This window comes from Lissotriton vulgaris, chromosome 3_1 (assembly GCF_964263255.1).
Source record: "Lissotriton vulgaris chromosome 3_1, aLisVul1.2, whole genome shotgun sequence".
Lineage (NCBI taxonomy): Eukaryota > Metazoa > Chordata > Amphibia > Caudata > Salamandridae > Lissotriton > Lissotriton vulgaris.
The window spans coordinates 1574871945-1574890734 of record NC_141689.1 but is presented as its reverse complement, the minus strand read 5'-3'; the positions used below and the strand labels follow the sequence as shown (position 1 = coordinate 1574890734).

At 48.8% G+C, this 18790-nt stretch overlaps 1 protein-coding gene across 2 annotated transcripts in view; it reads right to left on the bottom strand.

Annotated features, from left to right (window-relative positions):
• ECPAS (Ecm29 proteasome adaptor and scaffold) overlaps nucleotides 1–18790 on the bottom strand; it is a 780178-nt gene that overhangs the window by 567771 nt on the left and 193617 nt on the right. For both annotated transcript variants that reach the window (XM_086962068.1, XM_086962067.1), the window contains exon 17: nucleotides 6404–6484. In XM_086962068.1, the coding sequence (XP_086818194.1) occupies nucleotides 6404–6484 (81 nt within the window). The remainder of the gene's footprint in view (nucleotides 1–6403; nucleotides 6485–18790) is intronic.

The window sequence follows — 18790 nt, the reverse complement described above, 5'->3', positions numbered from 1 at the left end:
CAGACAGTCCAGAGACATGCAGTGCGCTCAAGACTTTACTTCTAAAAAAGAAGATAAGCAAAACTCAAAACCTCAATTTAAGAAAAAGAAAGTTGATGGTCTGAAAATCAGAAATGCCCAGAATTCTGAGGACACAACTTCTGAATGAGAAATGGGCTCCGACGGTGCTAGACAGTGCAGCAGAAGTAACAATAGATCGCCTGAACCTGAAGGAATTTCTGATGACAGCAGAATTGAATGATTACATTACGGTGGAAACACCAGACACCAGGGTGGGCGACCCACATAAGGTATATGAAATAAAGCTTCGGTTGGAGCCCAGGAAAGCCCAGGAAAGTAAAAGGTCCTTTTTGGAAGAACTTGTTATCTGGTTATGACATCCTGTTAGCAGAACAAGATTGGCCTCCTGCATTCGTAATGGAGTGACCCAGGGGAGAAAGTATAAATGTTCCTATATTTTCCAACCTCGCTCCCGTTCACCTTAAACGTACATATGCGCAGTAGCCCAAGCTCCGGCATTGTACAAAAATTATGCAGGGTGGGATGAGAACTCAACCTACCACAGGATCCTGTTAAAAATGTTACCTATAGCGCAGAGGCAATATCCAATAAAGCAAGGAGCTAGAAAACAGGTCAGGGAGATCTTAGATCAACGTGAATACCAGGGGGTCATTGAAAAACTTACCTTCGTATAAACAATCCTTTATTTTCCGTCTCTAAACCTGACAATACATATAGTCTAGTTTTAGATTAAAGACATTTAAACTCATGCACAAAGACATTTGCAGTCCAAAAAGCACATAGTGCCGCATTAATGAATAACTTTGTGTGCAAAAATACAAATCACACCTGTACACAAATGCAGAAATGCGTTTCACTTCCCGACAGCCTTTCAGACTGCTGTAGCAAGAGAAAGAGCACTGGCTCAAGGGCAACGCATTACTGTGGTAACTCCAGTACCAGCTTTAGAAGCAGTTACAAAAGCCAGCATCCCAAATGCGAAAGAGTTACATCCAAGATGGATACAATGGGCTAATTCTCTCACTGCAACAGATGTTAAATACAGATTTGATCAAAGTTTACAAACTCATGCATTCCTGCAATATAAACAAGAAGATCCTCTACCAAATGAAATCTTGCCTTTAGATCAGTATGAATATATTATTTATACTGACAGATCTGCGCAACCGGTGATAGGGAGTAGGCAACAATATTTTTCGGCATGTGCCATCGTTAAAGGTCGCATGAGTGATGGCAAGTTCCATTTTAGTTGCACAAAAATGCAATCTCTAGGAGATTACACAGCTCAGTTGGCAGAATTAAAAGCACTTATACTGGCACTTGTAAATACGGATTGAGAATTCCCCACATTATTCACGTGTGATTCTTTCTACTGTGTACAGTCGTACAATGAGTACTTACAGAATTGGGAACAAACAGTTTCAAAGATCAAAAGGTGGCACAATTAAACATAAAATGTTATGGAAACAGGTTGCGGAATTGAAATCCGAGCTACCGAGGACTCAAGTGATCCATACACTGAGTCATCAACGTGATGGCGTTCACGTTGCAGGGAATTTATTGGCTGATGAAGCCGCAAAGGGGGCTAGTCGCACAGCTTCCGTAGCTGCGCTGACTCGTTCAAAAACGACAAAGGCAGCACAGCAGTACCTAAAAAATGTCCAATCAAATACTCCTACAAGTTAGATGCACAAAACATTCCACATGCTCAGATTCCTGGAGCGGGGGATAGAGTAATACCTAATATGGATCGTAGGCAAGGTCTAATAATAGCTGCACACAAGGGTTTCGACTCTGCGCACACAGTAATAACAGCGACTATTTCTTTACTGAACCCACGCTATTGGTGGCCAGAGTTATCTAAGCAAACTAAAAACTATATCTTAAAATGTGACATCTGCCAGCAGATTAAAGGATCCAGCGTTACACGCTTGGCACAGATACCATTACTGAAGTCAGACAAACCTCTCGCATGTGTGTACTTGGACCACTAAAGCCCCTTACAAACGGACGGGGTCTACAGCTATATCATGGTTGCAGTGGATTCATGCTCCAGATTCCTATGGGTATGGCCTCAGCGTTCTGCTGATGCTCCAACTGTTATAAAAGATTTGAGAGTCTTTATCGGTACATACGAAGTCAGCATGTTACACTCTGACCGCGGCCCTGCATTTAGCTCTCGGGCCTACAAAGAGGCCATGGAAGGAATGGGCATAGCATTGCGGTTCTCATATCCGTACTATCCAGAGGGTAATTAGGTCGTGGAGAGAAAAAAACGGGACTTAAAGCAATCTTTAATAGCTAGGGTATTAGGCAAGGGCGGTAGTTGGGTCACACACCTTTATGGGGTCCAGCGGCCATTAAACAACCAGCCAAGAAACTCACTAGGAGGTCTCACTCCATATGAGGTCCTCTTTGTGACACAAATGTGGGTACCTGATCTTGATAGTGAAGGCGCAGTGGCGGATGAAAAATCATTGGATATCCATGATCCTTTGGTTGTTTTACAGGATCTAAATGAATCCAGGACAAAACAAAGCAATGTCCATCTAAAGCAGACCGCCACTGAAAAAGTCAAGGTAGTCACGGCAAGACCTGTCTAGATTCCAAAAGTTGGGGATCTGATCAGAGAGAAAATAGCGGACAAAAAGAAATGTGGACCCTCTTACAGAAAACCTGTACCAGTCCTTGCAGTACATGGAAGAAGGAGTGTGCCGCTCCTGCCTCTTGCCGGAAAGAAGGAGACAAGATTAGTCTCAATCAACTTAATCAAACCACACTATGTGTACGATACTAAACAGTAGGCCTAGTGGACTCCGATGTAGCAGACGTCCTCCTCTAGCTACAATTCAAAAAATTCAAACAGAAAGGTTTGAAGAGCCACCTGAAAGGAATGAAGAACTAAGCAGCAATACTATGGAACTTGTTCCACTTGAACCAGACATTCAAATTCAAAACGAAAATCAGAATAATTCACAAACTGTTTTTTGACCAAATACAGACGTCTACATCAACTTGCCTCGACGAGAGGAAAATAACATTTCAACTAATCCCGATGCAATTCCAACAATTGATCAAACTGCTTCTGGCTATTTCATTAACATTGATACGTTTTCTCTGGATCCAAGCAAGCCGGAAACTACGGCAGCCAAAACACCGTTCAGGCAACAAGCAAAGAACGCTCTTCTCTTTCTTCAAAATACATACCCGATATCACCTTGGATTGAACTCTGGGTAATTTCTGAGATATCGTTTTTCTTTTCTGGCTAGGTTCAGTATTGACTTTTAGTATGCTTATCAATGGGTACTATCTTCAACGAAGTTCCACAGCACACAAGGTCAACATCCTACTGAAGCCACATCCATCATCACATCCTGAACAAAGAGACTGGTCATCAGTGAACATTACAGCAGTCCCTATACCCGATGAGATAAGGTTGATTTTTAACATATTCGGACCGACCGAACTTTTATAAATTAATCATGTATTTAAAAATCTCATTAAGTGATGTAATTACCTCCAGTACATTTTCTGATTATTGGGACACTGAAACAGAAAATAATATGTTGTCTGATTTCGAGAAAACTGCTGCATTTTCTAATAATGAAATGTTAGAGGGTTCTTCATACTATGACAAATTGAACTGTACATTTTGGTCATCATTTTCTGGACAAATCCATTACATCTAGGAATTTTTTTGAATACCATCGGGGGGAACATTGCCCAACACCACCAAAAACCAGTTCACATGCATTTGCAGAGAAATTTGCATACTTTTCAGGTTTTAATACAACAGATCCAGCCTCATTTTCTATAAGGTTACCTACACCAACACATGGGCGGTAGAATTCTTCTATAAAGGAAGGGGCAACAGTTGATGACATACTAAAGTACAATTTGGCCCTTAGACACAAACACATGTCAAACGGTTCCTACATATCACCGAGGGACTACGCATGCATAGGCCAGACCCACGTTATGTACAGAGAGAACATACAGGGGTAGTAACATCCTATAGTGTTGGGAAGTTGTGCCCAGATTGGCTAGAAACCTCAAAACTTGCAGAGGTAAAACAACACTTAGCTTTACTTTAAGAAATCTTGAGAATTACCATATAGATTTCTATGCTGGAGTGGGGATCGAGAAGTGTTTCTAAGTGGTACTAACTGCAAGAACGCTTTAAGCCGTTCTCTCATGTGCCAAGACATTATTCTGCACGGAGGTTGTAAAGGGTCAATTGCAGATCTATCTTGCCACACGAAAAGGACTCCAGCTGCTCTGATCACGCCAGCTTTTGAGCTACTTCCGAATGGGAGTTACTTGATGCTGAACGATCAAGGTTGTTGTGGGATGCTCCCTGGCATTGCATATCTGGTCAATGTGAACACCAGATTTAGTTGCTGTATGCAAGTATTGTTTCCTCCGACAAATACAGTCAGGGGAGGCACTGTTATGGCCTTCACTGAATGTTTCCTTTACACAGTTTGTTGCTTTGAGCAGAATGAAGGCCAGGCTTTTACAGCAAACCGTACCATTAAAGCTCAGCTCGAGAAACCTTTGAACTCCAAGTTGCAAGGACCTTAACAGAGATACAAGCACTAATTCGTACCAACTGCCCCCTGCATTTGGTAGAAATGGTGAGTCGTATCTTTAATATGTCAGATACGGGTGGCATTGTACACCTATTTAAGACCATAGGGTCAGGATTCCTTAACAGCTTCCAGGCGATCCTCGGAGTTATTCCTAACTTTATACACTCTGTATTTGGAAGCATTTTCGGGGGTCTACCTCCGATCCTGCTCGCTGTAGCTGGAATCCTGATTATTGTCTACCTGCTGCACAATGGACGGACCATCCGCCAGAGATATTGCAAAAGCTCTCCTGGAGAGATATTACCTTGAGCGCATGGTAACATCTGGGAGCACCTCGCCTACGAGAACTAAGTGCTTCTTGGTTCTTATCCTTCAGACCAGTCTTTGATGACTGCATCGTACCTGTTTTCCGATGCCTGTTCTGCGTAGAAGAATGAGAGTTAGACATCTGTCACGGAGACGCCAGCGGACTTAGACTCCAGGCTGGAACCCTATGGTCCCATGCACCACTCTGTCCCCAGCGTATTCCTATCTTGATGCATGCCTTCCTCGAGGAACTGCAGGTGCCTTTCATGCCTGAATTGAATTTCAGCTCCAGCATCGGCACCGAGGTATGGAATTCAGCACCATCTACCTCCACAACAGCTGTTGTCAGCAAGGAGTTTCATCTATGCACACTTGGCGTGCTATGCAAGGTATTGCAGTCTTTGTACCCTTCTGTAGCAGGAAGCAATAATGTTATGTCTCCCAGCCAGGACATCTAATCTAAATCTGTCTCGCCATGTGCTGGAACGAATTCAGAAATTCTTTCCCCTTCTTCAAAATAACTTTTCAAACTGACACTTTCTATAAGCATGGCATTCTAAGTACGCTTGCAGTAGTTCAACTTGTGTGATCGAACTCATTTAGAACTGTGATTTGCTTAACTATACAACAAAGTCATACTTTACCAAAGAACATTTAGTTCCTGGCTTTTTAAACTGTTTTTAAATGATTTTGAACATGTTAGAAACATTTTAAATGACTTCTTGACAATGTTTATGCACGGATACCGTTAAAAATGTATATATTATATAAAAATAGGACTCCAAAACTCATTCAATGGATTCGAATCTACACAATCTCTTCACATATACTTAAAATGTCAACCTTTTCGAAAATGTGTGTGACAAATTTATCAAAGTGATTCGTCAAAGATTTGGTTAAAGGAAAACACCACAACAATGTCTAAAGCCCATGGCTGGATCTCTGCGGATAAAGGTCTGAGCAGCAAACTTGTATAAATTGAACATTATTTTAGCATATGTGTTTTCGAATGCCCTTTTTTTCCATAACAACTGGACAAAGAAAACAACATGCGTTGGAGGCACATCTCAGCTACATTTTAAATCATTATTTTGTATAAACTGAGCCTGTGGCAGTTTCATGCATTACCTGGCTTGAGGACAAGGTCTTTAGGAGTATAAGGGCAGCCAAAGAGGCCGCCGTATAAAAAGCATATTCAACTTGCCTTTTAAAACAGGGCATACAAAGGAGGGCTACCAAAAATTAAAGTACTAAAAGAAGCCTATTGTCACTTTCCTTATACATGTGTAAATCAATTACACAAGTTAATACAACTACTGATGCATTTAAATAGGGACTGTACATCTGCACCGTAATGAGTTATGGGAACAAGATTTATCATTTTGCATACATTTGTTGGAAAGCAATCTCTGTGAAGGAAATGTTATTAATGGATTGAATGTATAGTATTTGCAACAGATGGAAAACTTTATTCATAGAGTACCTCTGCAAATGTAGCCGGATTAAACGGGAGGACTGACGTTCCTGTCATGTATTTAGCTGGCGTTTTTATTCTCTGGGATGCCTGAAAAAACAAGCAGAAACACTTATGCCATTCTATTAATTCTAATATGCAAAGAAGTTTAGTAGAGAATACATCCGATTTAAAAGTCAACCTAACAAATGTAATTAAACATCAACATTCAAACTTGTTTCGTATTGTTCAATTTGTAAGTGTAATTAAACTCTTGAAGAACATTGAGCAGTTATAAAAATGAGCAGCAGTGACTCATGCTGAAGGTCGCAGAGGACCCGCCTCCCTCCCCGCCAACCTTTTCCCAAAAGCAAAGATGGTCTGTGAGGCTGAGCAAAGGTCAGCCTTATAAGATACTCTTCTTGTGAAGGTCAGGCAGCCCGGCACTGAACTTGTGCAAAATGAGCAGGTGCTTGGCTGCCTGAGCTGAACTTTGCTGGGCAAAAGATGGCACAGACCTCTGCGTGTGACCTCCTCAGCTCAGCAAGCGTTTGATGGTCCTGCCCCTCGCGATCAGTGGGAACGTCACTGATTGTTTCAGACCTCAGCGCTTCGATTGTGAGCCCTGAAGTGCTATCAGTGAGGCTAGTCACAGAGTGGGCTGGGGTCAGCAACTCTCATTGACCCCATCCTACTCTGTGAGGAGTAAGAGGACTGCTGCCTCTTCGGTCAATGAGAGGAGGCGGCAGTCCCAATCCGCAGGAACCACTAAGACTTCCCTCTTCTCACCAGAGATTATTGCTGTGGCCCAGTAAGTGTTATTTATTTTTAATGTTTGGTGCGTGCATGCATGTGTATGTATGTATGAATGAATGTGTTTTAGGGGATGTGAGTGTGCATGTGTGGTCCCTGGTCCCCGCCTCTGCTCGAATTATTGAGCACCACTGGAAAGGAGTCTTTGTAAGATATATAAATTTGCCCCATTTTAAAACATACTCCACAGCAGATGAATTCTTCAAATTCTTTTAATAAAAGCAGCCAGCATTTAACTATCGGAAGTTTAACTTGCCAGCATTGGGCGTAATGGCACTGAAGCCGTTGCATATGATTGGGTGTGGTTAAATTGTCTCCAACATTCAATACCTCAGATTCACATTCCTCACCAGGCAAAACCTTGAATTCGGAAGCTTTTCTCGTGCTGAATGGAGAACTCTTCAATTCGATCCCTATTGCAAGAACAGGTGGGCAACTCTGATCACACTATGATTATATAGGTCATTTAGGAAGCACTAGTGGGTATAGCAGGTGTACAAGGTACTAAGTCCAAGGATTTAAAATCAACTCTCCCAAACTGCTGTCCAATGCAGAGATATTAAAACTCAGGCACATTTTGATACGATGTGTTGGACCTGGCACTTTTTGCAGGGGTATCCCCAAACATTTTGCCTTTTTCCTCCTATTTTTTATGACCGGTCTTTGTTGGCTTTAGGACTCTGGGCACTTTGCCACTAACCAGAGCTAAAATGCATATGCTCTCGGTGTACATTGTATTGGTTAATCCATGTTGGCCTATTTGCTCTGCAGATATCATCTAGGGGAATGTTCCCTAAAAATGCCATTGAAGCCCCTATTTTCCTTGTAGAGTTGGCTTTAGGAGGAACAGATAAAGTACGTTTAGCTTTGTGGTAGCAAATCTGTATACATTTGACAATCCATCTAGCTATCTCAGATTTTGAAATGGGATTACCTTTGTGTGGTGGTGAGAAAGACACAAAAAGTTGTTTTGTCTTACGAAAGGGTTGTGTTCTCTCAATATAGTATAGCAATGCTCTTTTGACATCTAGGGTATGAAGAGCTCTTTCTGCTACTGTCTGTGGCTGCGAGAGGAAAACGGGCAGTTCCACAGATTGGTTGAGGTGGAAGGGAGAAATGACTTTGGGCAGGAATTTCGGATAAGTGCATAGAACGACCTTATTATGATGCATTTGCAAGAAGGGTTTTTGAATGGTTAGTGCTTGTAGTTCACTAACTCTTCGCAGAGAAGTAATAGCTACTAGGAATGCAACCTTCCATGTTAAAAATTGTAGTTCACATTTATGTAATGGTTGGAAGGGAGGTCCCATTAGCCGTGTGAGAACAATATTCAAATTCCACACAGGTGAAGGTGGTACTCTGGAAGGAATTATTCTCTTAAGGCCTTCCATAAAGGCTTTAATAGCAGGCACTCTGAACAGAGATAGATGCTGTCTGTTTTGCAGATCTGCTACTATTGCAGCCAGATGCAGTCTAATATATGTGTAGGCTAAGTTACATCTTTGGAGATACAGTAAGTATCCTATAATGTGTGGAATAGACACATCTAGGGGATTAATATTGTTGTTGTGAAAATATATTACAAAGCGTTTCCACTTAGCTGCATAACATGCTCTAGTGGTTGGGAGTCTAGCTTCTTTTATGACATTCATGCAGTCTGTAGGAAGGTTAAGATATCCAAATTCTAGGATTTCAGAAGCCAGATCCTAAGGTTGAGCTGAGCTGGGTCCGGGTGCCTAATCTCTCCACAGTTCTGTTTTAAAAGGTGTGGAGACAGGTATAATTTTTGGTGCGGTACTACAGACAGTTGTAGCAGTGTGGTGTACCACAGCTGTCTGACCCACATTGGAGCAACTAGGATGAGGGTTAGAGAATGCTTCTGTAGTTTGCGTACTACTAGTGGCATGAGTGGTAGAGGAAGAAAAAGCGTACGCAAATTTGTTCGGCCAGTTCATCCATATCGCATTGCCTTTTGACAGTGGGTGTGGATATCTGGCGGCGGAGCTTGGGCATTCGGCGTTTTCGTGGGTGGCAAAGAGGTCTATCTGAGGTTGTCCCCATATCTGAAAGAATGGTTGAAGTCTGACGACTTAACAGATCCGCTATGGTATTTTGTACTCCTGGAACATGCTGGGCTAGAAGAAATATGTTTTGAGGTATAGCCCACCGCCATATGTCCTGTGCTAGTTGAGAGAGTTGCAGGGAGTGTGTTCCGCCCTGTTTCTGTATGTAATACATGGCTGTCATGTTGTCTGTGTGGACTAACACAGCTTTGTTTGATACTTGATTTTGGAAAGCTTTTAGTACTAGGAATATAGCTAGTAACTCCAGATGAACAAGTTACTTACCTTCGGTAACGATATATCTGTAAGAAACATTAGTTAGTGTTAGATTCCTTACCTTAGAATATCCCCAGGCGTCAGTCTGGATCCGGAAACTTTTGCGTAGCAGTACCCCTACGCGTCGGTAGGCGTCGTCTGCAGGCGTCCCCTGCGGCTCCGCGTCCGTTGTCGGCGTCGTGCGCCGTGATGACGTCGCTGGAGTATATAGACGCCGCCTCCGCGCGCTGACGTCAGTTCTTTGCACACAGCATTTCCGCGCCAGGAGACGCAGAGCCATGAGAGAACTAACACTGGTGCCATGTAAAACTAGGGCCCTGAAAGGGATGTCCTTAACCCTAGGTATCAGTTCGCAGAACGGGGAGGATGGGTGGGATCGGTAAGGAATCTAACACTAACTAATGTTTCTTACAGATATATCGTTACCGAAGGTAAGTAACTTGTTCATCTGAAAGAAACACGTTAGTGTCAGATTCCTTACCTTAGAATACATACCCCAGCAATACCAACCCCGGTGGTGGGTCTGCGAACCAATACAAACTACACCAGAAAGTCCTGGAGGACAGAACGGCCAAAGAAGCCATCCCTCCGGACTTGACTGTCCAGGCAGTAGTGCCTCGCAAAGGTGTGCAGCGAGGCCCACGTAGCCGCTTGGCAAATGTCCTGCAAGGGGACTCCCCGGCCCAGGGCAGTGGTAGCCGCCGTGGCCCGAGTGGAATGGGCCCTCAGCCCAACAGGAGGCTCCTTCCGAGCCAAAGAGTAGCACGCTTTGATGCAGAGGACGACCCATCGAGAGATGGTTCGTTTACAGACCGCCCGTCCCTTCTTCGCACCCACGTAGCCAACAAACAGTTGGTCATCCACCCGGAACTGGCGTGTGCGATCCATGTAAAATGAAAGCGCACGTTTTGGGTCCAGACGATGGAGCCGCTCTTCATCCTTTGAAGGATGCGGAGGCGGGAAGAAGGAAGGGAGGGTGATGGACTACCCGATGTGAAAGGCCGAAACAACCTTGGGCAGGAAAGAAGGTCTAGTCCTCAGAACCACCTTATCAGGATGAATGGACAGGAAAGGAGGTTGGACAGAAAGAGCCTGGAGCTCACTCACTCTCCTGGCAGAGGTGATGGCAACCAGGAAAGCCGTCTTTAAAGTCAGGAGACGGAGAGGACAAGAATGAAGGGGCTCAAAGGGAGCACACATTAGAAAGGTCAGAACCAGGTTCAAATCCCACTGAGGCATCACAAACGGAACAGGTGGAAACATGTGAGTGATGCCTTTCAAGAATCGAGTTACAATCGGGGATTTGAACAAAGAAGGCTGATCAGGAAGCCTTAAAAAGGCTGAAAGGGCAGAAAGGTAGCCCTTGATAGTGCCCAGAGCAGAGCCCTGCTGGGCAAGAGAAAGAAGAAACAGAAGAACCTCCGAAAGAGGGGCAGAAAGAGGATCCACAGCCTTTGCTGTGCACCATGCCACAAATCTGTTCCACCGACAGGCGTATACCGACTTAGTGGAGGGACGCCTGGCTGCCAGAATAACATCACAGACTTCAGGAGGCAAGTCAAATGGCCTCAACTGCCGCCGCTCAATCTCCAAGCATGGAGGTGGAGACTGGACAGGTTCGGGTGGAGGACCGTCCCCTGCTGCTGCGACAGAAGGTCCTCCTGAAGGGGCAGGCGGATCGGGGGACCGACTGACATGCTGAGTAGCTCGGGATACCAGTATCTTCGAGCCCAGTCCGGAGCCACAAGGATAACTTGGGCCCGGTCGCGCCTGATCTTCTTCAGCACTCTGGGCAGAAGTGGTATAGGCGGAAAGGCGTATAACAGACCGCAACTCCACTCGCGCCGAAAGGCGTCGCCGTGCGAGTGCCGTCTTGGAAACTCCAACGCGCAGAACTGATGACATTGCGCGTTCTCTTCGGTGGCGAATAGATCTAACCAAGGCTCTCCCCATCGCAGAAAGATGCCTTGCGCCACGTCCGAGTTCAGACGCCATTCGTGATCCATCGAGCACCGACGGCTGAGTTCGTCCGCCCTGGCGTTCAGAGAACCTGCCAGGTGTTGAACCGTCAGAGTCACGCCCTGACGTTCCAGCCATTGCCAGAGGCGCAGAGCCTCCTGGCAAAGGGTCCACGACCCCACACCGCCCTGTTTGTTGCAGTACCACATGGCGGTGGTGTTGTCGGTGAACACCTGCACCACACTCCCGTTGACAAAGGGGAGGAATGCCTTCAGTGCCAGACGAATCGCCCGCAGCTCCAACAGGTTGATATGGAGCCGGGACTCCGCCGGAGACCAGATGCCTCTGATCTCTGCCTCTCCCAAGTGGCCACCCCAGCCCTGGAGGGACGCGTCCGTCACGACAACGTGCTCCGGTTGGGGAAGGGAGAGGGACTTGCCCCTGACCCAATCGCGGTCCGTAAGCCACCACTGCAGTTGTCTCGCAGTGCCCTCCGAGATCAAGACGTGGTCGGACAAGTTGCCCTGATGCTGGGCCCACTGAAACTTCAGGTCCCACTGCAGAGCCCGCATCCGCCACCGAGCGTGATGCACCAGAAGGATGCAGGAAGCCATCAGTCCCAGCAGCCGCAGCGTCAAACTGACCGAAACCCGGGATAGCGGCTGAAAGATGGGAATCAAAGCCTGAATATCCCGAACCCGCCGTTCCGGAGGATAAACCCGAAACTGCGCCGAGTCCAGAACCGCTCCGATGAAAAGGAGCTTTTGAGAGGGACACAGGTGTGATTTCGGCACATTGATGGAGAACCCCAGGTCGTGCAAGAGGTCTGCCGTCATCTGAAGGTGGTGGACGACTGTCTGGGGCGAGCCCGCCTTCAACAACCAGTCGTCTAGGTAGGGGAAGACTGAAACCCCCAACCTGCGCAGATGGGCTGCGACCACCGCCATCACCTTTGTGAACACCCGTGGGGCGCTGGTAAGGCCGAAGGGAAGCACGATAAACTGAAAATGCTCCTGGCCTACCGTGAACCGCAGGTAACGCCGGTGGGCCGGCAGGACGGGGATGTGAAAATAGGCGTCCTGCAAGTCCAACGCTACCATCCAGTCTTGTGGGTCTAGGGCAGCCAAGACCTGAGCTAACGTCAACATCTTGAACTTCTCCTTCCGGAGGAAGCCGTTGACGTTCCTTAGATCCAAGATAGGACGTAGGCCCCCCTTGTCCTTCTTGGGCACCAGAAAGTAGTGGGAATAACAACCACGCCCTACTTCTGGCCCAGGAACGCGCTCGATGGCCCCCTTGGCCAAGAGGGCCGTAACTTCCTCCTGCAGAAGTGTCAAGTGGTCCCCCGGCACACGGTGGTTCTGCGGTGGCATGGCTGGAGGAGAGGTCTCGAAGGGGAGGGAGTAGCCCCTTCGGACGATTTGCAGCACCCACCTGTCCGAAGTGATCGTGCGCCAGTGAGCGTGGTGATGGCGAACCCTGCCACCCACTGGCGTCACATGGGGCCGAAAGCACGGACTAGGAGGATTTTGGGGTAGATGCTGCGGGGGAAGGTGTGGTCTGACCCCGCCGTTGTCCCCGACCGCCGCCACGGCGGTTTCCACGGCCGCCACCGCGTTGAAAGGATTGTTGCGGCGCGTGGCTGGCAGCACGTGTGGGGGCGCCCCTTCCTTGGCCACGAAAGGGACGAAACGAACCCGTTTGCTGACGCTGGGTCGAGAGACCCAAGGACTTGGCCGTGACCCTGGAGTCCTTGAAGCGTTCCAGCGCGTGGTCCGCCTTGTCACCGAAGAGGTGACAGCCATCGAACGGCATGTCCATCAGTGTATTTTGGACGTCTGCCGAAAAATTGGCGGATCTCAACCAGGCGTGGCGACGAATCGCCACTGTCGTTGACATAGCTCTGCCCAGCGAGTCGGTCGTATCAAGACCACACCGTATCGAATATTTCGCTGCATCTCGGCCCTCAGCCACAGCCTGACCGAGTTTTGCCCGCACCTCCATGGGGCATTCTGGCAGCAGTTCCGCGACCGTATCCCACACAGAGTGGGTGTAGCGGCCCAAGAGGCAGGCGGTGTTGCAAGACCGCAGGCCCAAACTAATGGACGAGAAGACCTTTTTGCCAAATTGGTCATACCTCTTGGATTCCCGGTCGGGCGGGGCCGACGGGAATGCGGACTGGGAGGTCGAGGCCTGGATCACCAGACTCTCAGGAGTGGGGTGGGTAGACAGGAACTTGGGGTCGTCCGGACAAGGACGGTGGCGCCTGGCCACGTTCCGATCAACAGGCGGACCTGAAGCGGGCCTGGACCAAGTGCCCAACAGAACGTCTGACAAGGCTTCATTAAACGGCAGCAGTGGCTCCTGTGGGCATGACTGCGGTTTGAAGACCTCGGTGAGGATGTTAGGCCTCACGGCCGCGACGGGGAGCTCAAGGTGTAAGGCCTTGGCAGCCCTCATCAGCACCACAGAATATGCAGCTCCCTCCACCGATGCCACGGTAGGAGGAGAGATCAAACCAGGGTTAGGAGAGTCGTCCAGACCACTGGCATCCCCCAAGTCACCTGTCCAGTCCGGGTCATACTGGCACTCGCGTGACAGAGGGTCCTCGGACCCCTCCCAACCTTCACCGAACTCTTCATCACCTCCGTATTCGGAGTCAACGATGTAGACCGGCTCCTCGGGGTTCATGGGCCCCATCGGCGCCGGGACCGGCGTCGAGCGACGCCCGTCCGGCGCCGCGTCCGGCGTCGGGGAAGGTAAGGGGACGGCGCCGCCCGGAGCCGGCGCCGGAACCCCGGAGCCGGCCGGAGCCGGCACCGGAGAACCGGCGTCGCGCGGGGGCGGCGTCGGGGGTAACCCCGATGGCAACGGCGCCGGGGAGGCCGGAAGACCAGCCGGCGCCGATCCCGAAGGCCCTTGCGGTGCCGGGGTCGGAGCCGTCGGCGGCGCCGGGGCCGGAGCACCCGACGGCGCCGAGGCAGGGACACCCGAACCGCCAGGACCCCCAGACGGTAGCACTGGGCCCGAAGGCACCGTAGGCCCCGTCGGAGAACCGAGCGCCCTCATGGCCATGAGGAACGCCTCGATCTCCTCAGGCGTCGCACCGTGCCCAGGGACCGGAGGGTATGAGGCAGGCCGCGCCGGCGACTCTCGCGGAGCCGCGGGGTTGGGGTCACCCGAGCCCCCGGCCGCATCGCGCGAGCGTCGGGGGGGAGTCGGGGGTACGATGACGACGCCCCGACTTCTTATGCTTCCTACCTGACGAGCCTGACGAGTGGTGTCGACTTCCGGAACGCTCGGCGCGGCTCCGCGATCGTTCCCTCGAACGCTCTCTCGACCTCCGGCCGGACCGGGACCGCTCCCGGTCCCGACGTGGGGCCGACACCCGGAGCTCCAGTAGCTTGCGGGACCGCTCCCGCCTAGCCTTGTTGGTGAGGGCCCGGCAGTCGACGCAGGAGTCCATGTCGTGGTCGGGCCCAGACACCAGAGACAGAGGCGGTGATGGTCTGTGACCGACATCGTGCGCTCACAGTCATCACAGTGCTTGAACCCAGGCATCCTATCAGGCACAAGTGAGTATTTAACTTCGAAAAACTTGGTCAAAGACCGGAGTACTGCTCTTCAGATCTGCGTCCACTGGCGCGGAAAAAAGAAGAACTGACGTCAGCGCGCGGAGGCGGCGTCTATATACTCCAGCGACGTCATCACGGCGCACGACGCCGACGACGGACGCGGAGCCGCAGGGGACGCCTGCAGACGACGCCTACCGACGCGCAGGGGTACTGCTACGCAAAAGTTTCCGGATCCAGACTGATGCCTGGGGATATTCTAAGGTAAGGAATCTAACACTAACGTGTTTCTTTCAGATTGATGTGGAGTAGCTTTTGTTGCGGTGTCCACCTGCCTTGCTGGTGTGTTGCAGTAGGTGGGCCCCCAAGCCGGAGACCGATGCATCAGCTGTCAATATTTTCTCAGGAACTGGCTCTAGGAACGGTCATCCCTTCAAAAGGTTTTTGGTGTTCCACCACTGCAGAGAGCGATGTGTCCGACCGTCTACCAACACTAGGTCTGTTAATTGACGTTGAGCCTGGTTCCATTGACGTGATAGGCACTCTTGTAGAGGACGCATTTGAAGTCTTGCATGGGGCACTATGAAAATGCAAGAGGCCATCATCCCTATGAGTTGCATGAACACTCGTGCTGGAAGGGAGTGTTGAGGCTGAAAATGTGTGAGAAGAGTTTGCATGCTGGCTATCCTAACTGGAGTGGGATAAGCTAGCGCTGTTGAGGTGTTTATTGTAGCACCAAGGTACTGCTGTACTTTGGATGGTTGCAGATGAGACTTGGTGTGGTTTATTGTGAACCCCAAGATGTGGAGCAGTTGGATTGTGGCATGAGTGTGTTCTACACACTGGTTGCATGAACTGACTTTTATGAGCCAGTCGTCGAGGTACGGGAAGACATGGATGTGCGGTCTTCGTAAATGTGCTGCCACTACTGCTAGGCTCTTAGTGAATACTCTTTGTGCTGTTGTGACTCCGAATGAGAGTACTTTGAATTGATAGTGCTGCCCGTCTATTGCAAATCTGAGATACATCCTGTGAGCCTTGTGAATGGGAATGTGGAAGTATGCGTCCTTGAGATCTAGAGTAGCAAGGAAGTTGTTTTGTAACAGCAGAGGAAGGACTTGTTGGTGTGACCATGTGAAAATGGTCTGACTGCATGTATATGTTTAGCGGTCTGAGGTCCAGAATAGGCCTTAGAGAGCGGTCCTTTTTTGGGATGAGAAAATATAGGGAGTAAACCCCTTTGTTTTGTTGGTGCAGAGGAACTAGTTCTTTTGCACTTTTTTCTAGCAGAGATACTACTTCTTGCTTTACCAGTGATAGATGTTCTTGTGACATTAGACACTGTTTAGGTGGTATGTTGGGGGTGGGGTAGATGTTAGTTCTAGGCAGTAACCTGACTGAATAATTTGTCGCACCCACCGGTCTGATGTGATGTTGGTCCAGGCAGGAAGGAATTGCTGCAGTATTTCCCCCACATGAGTGGAATGTTGGGGGGGGAAGGGGAGGAAAGTCATTGGGTAGGGGTGGAGGCAGAGTGGGAGTTGTTGGTTTTGCCTCTGCCTTTGTTGTTGTTACCCCTGTAATAACCTCTCTGGTAGCTCTTAGTGTATGTGGATTAGCTAGGGGTTTTATAGGAAGTGGAGGGGCTTTCGGGAGAGTAGCCTCTTGTGTTGGCTCTATATGATGAGCGACGGAAAGAACGTCTGGGAGCTTGCTGCTGCAAGGCTCCCATAGATTTTGCTGTGTCGGTGTCTTTTTTCATTTTCTCTAGAGACACATCGACATTAGGGCCAAATAAATGCAGCTCATCAAATGGCTGATTGAGGATGGAATTTTGTACCTCAGGTTTAAAACCTGAAACACGTAGCAAGGCATGTCTCCGCAAAGGGGTACTGGTATTGATTGCCCTTGAGGCAGTATCTGCAGCATCTAGAGCACAACGAATGGAAGTAATAATATTTTTACCTTCGTGTACAAGTTCATTGCCCCTATTTTTAGATTTGTCTGGTAGATGCTGCATTATGGACTCCAGTTCATCATAATGTGCCCGGTCATATCTTGCCAACACCGCTTGGGTATTGGCAACGCGCCAAATGTTGGCTGCCTGTGACGCTGTTCGTTTACCGGAGGTGTCAAGGAGCTTAGATTCTATATCTGGTGGTGAGGCCTCATCTGATGTTTGTGAATTAGCACGTTTACGTGCATTAGACACTACTAAAGAATCTAGTGGTGCTGGACCTCTAATGTGAACTGTGTCTGTAGGGGCAGTTTTATATTTTTTCTCAATGCGAGGGTTGAGGACCAGAGCCCTTACAGGATCTTTATAAACCTCTGTTGCGTGCTTGATGGCACTTTTAAGCATTGGCAAAATGGCAGTAGACCTTTGTGTGTTATCAAAAGTGTCTAATAGGAAATCTTCCTCCACAGTATTGGTGTGCAAGTCAAACCAATTGTACTGGGCAGCTCTCTGGACTAGTAGGTTAAAACCTATAGTGTCCTCTGGTGGGGAAGGTCTAAAAGGATATACATCGTCTTGTGGGACGTAAGGCACATCAGGGGTGTTCTAATCATCCCATGGATTAGGCGATTGAGGGGGACTATTGGTCCCTGCTGGGTCATGTGCATCCCCACCTGTCTCATAAGAGTCTGTATCCACATCATCTGGATTAGTGGATGGTGTAGGTGAATGATGTGGTGGAGGAGGTGTAGGAGGAGGGACAGTATGGGGAGGTGGTGGAGAAGGGACCGTTAATGGAGAGGTTGCAATGTCTCTCTTCTTTGGAGGAGGAGGAGGTGCGGGCGCCTCTAGTGGTCTCTTCTTGGAGCCAAGAGCTAGCTGGCCAGTCTTAGGATCCTTTACAAGAGTTTTTTCATTAGGATCTGGTGTAAAAAGTTCTTCTGTACAGGGCAGATCCTTCGACGTCAAAGTTTTCGGTTCTGGAGGTTTTTTCGGCACCGAGTCAGTAGCTGGTCTAGGGTCTTTTGGTTTAGAAGTGTGACCTTTCGAAATGTCTTTTACCGGAACATATTTTTTCGGTTCCGAGTTTTTTTTCGGCTCCGAAGCGTGTGAATCGGGGCCTTTGGGTGGTTTTTTACTCGGCTCATAGAGCGGTTTCAACATCAATGAGCCGCTGCCAGTCTTCGGCGCTGTATGCTTAGGTGTCGGAGCAGTGGTCGGCGTGGTTGAGGAAGACGGCTTCTTCTTCAGTGTCGGTATAGGATCGGCACCGGGAATAGGCTGAGCCCGAGCCGCCTGAAGGCTTAGTAGGTTTCTTTGCCAGGCCCAAAGGCGGGGCGTGGGAAGCAGTTTCTCGGTGTGCACCCGGGCCAGAAGGTGAGGGTGTGACCGAAGCCTTTTTTGAGGGTGTCGATGAAGGGTTGGGGTCGACGGTCTTACTTACGACCCGTAGAGCTTGAGTGATGTCCTTGACGTCTGAGTCTTCGGCATCAGAGGAGCTGGCACTTCCTTCGGCGTGTTGGTGTTGTCGCACGTCGACGCCCTCTTCAAAGATGTTGTCGGGGATCGAAGCTGACGAGCGAGCCATTGTTCTTCGAGCTCGTCGGTCCCGAATTGTCTTCCTGGAGCAGAAAGATTCACAAGCGGAACAGTCTTTGGCCTCGTGCTCCGGTGAGAGGCAAAGGTTGCACACCTCATGTAGATCGGTGTGGGGAAACTTCGACCCACATTAAGGACACTTCTTGAATGGCGTCCTTTCCATGAGCCAGAGAGAAAG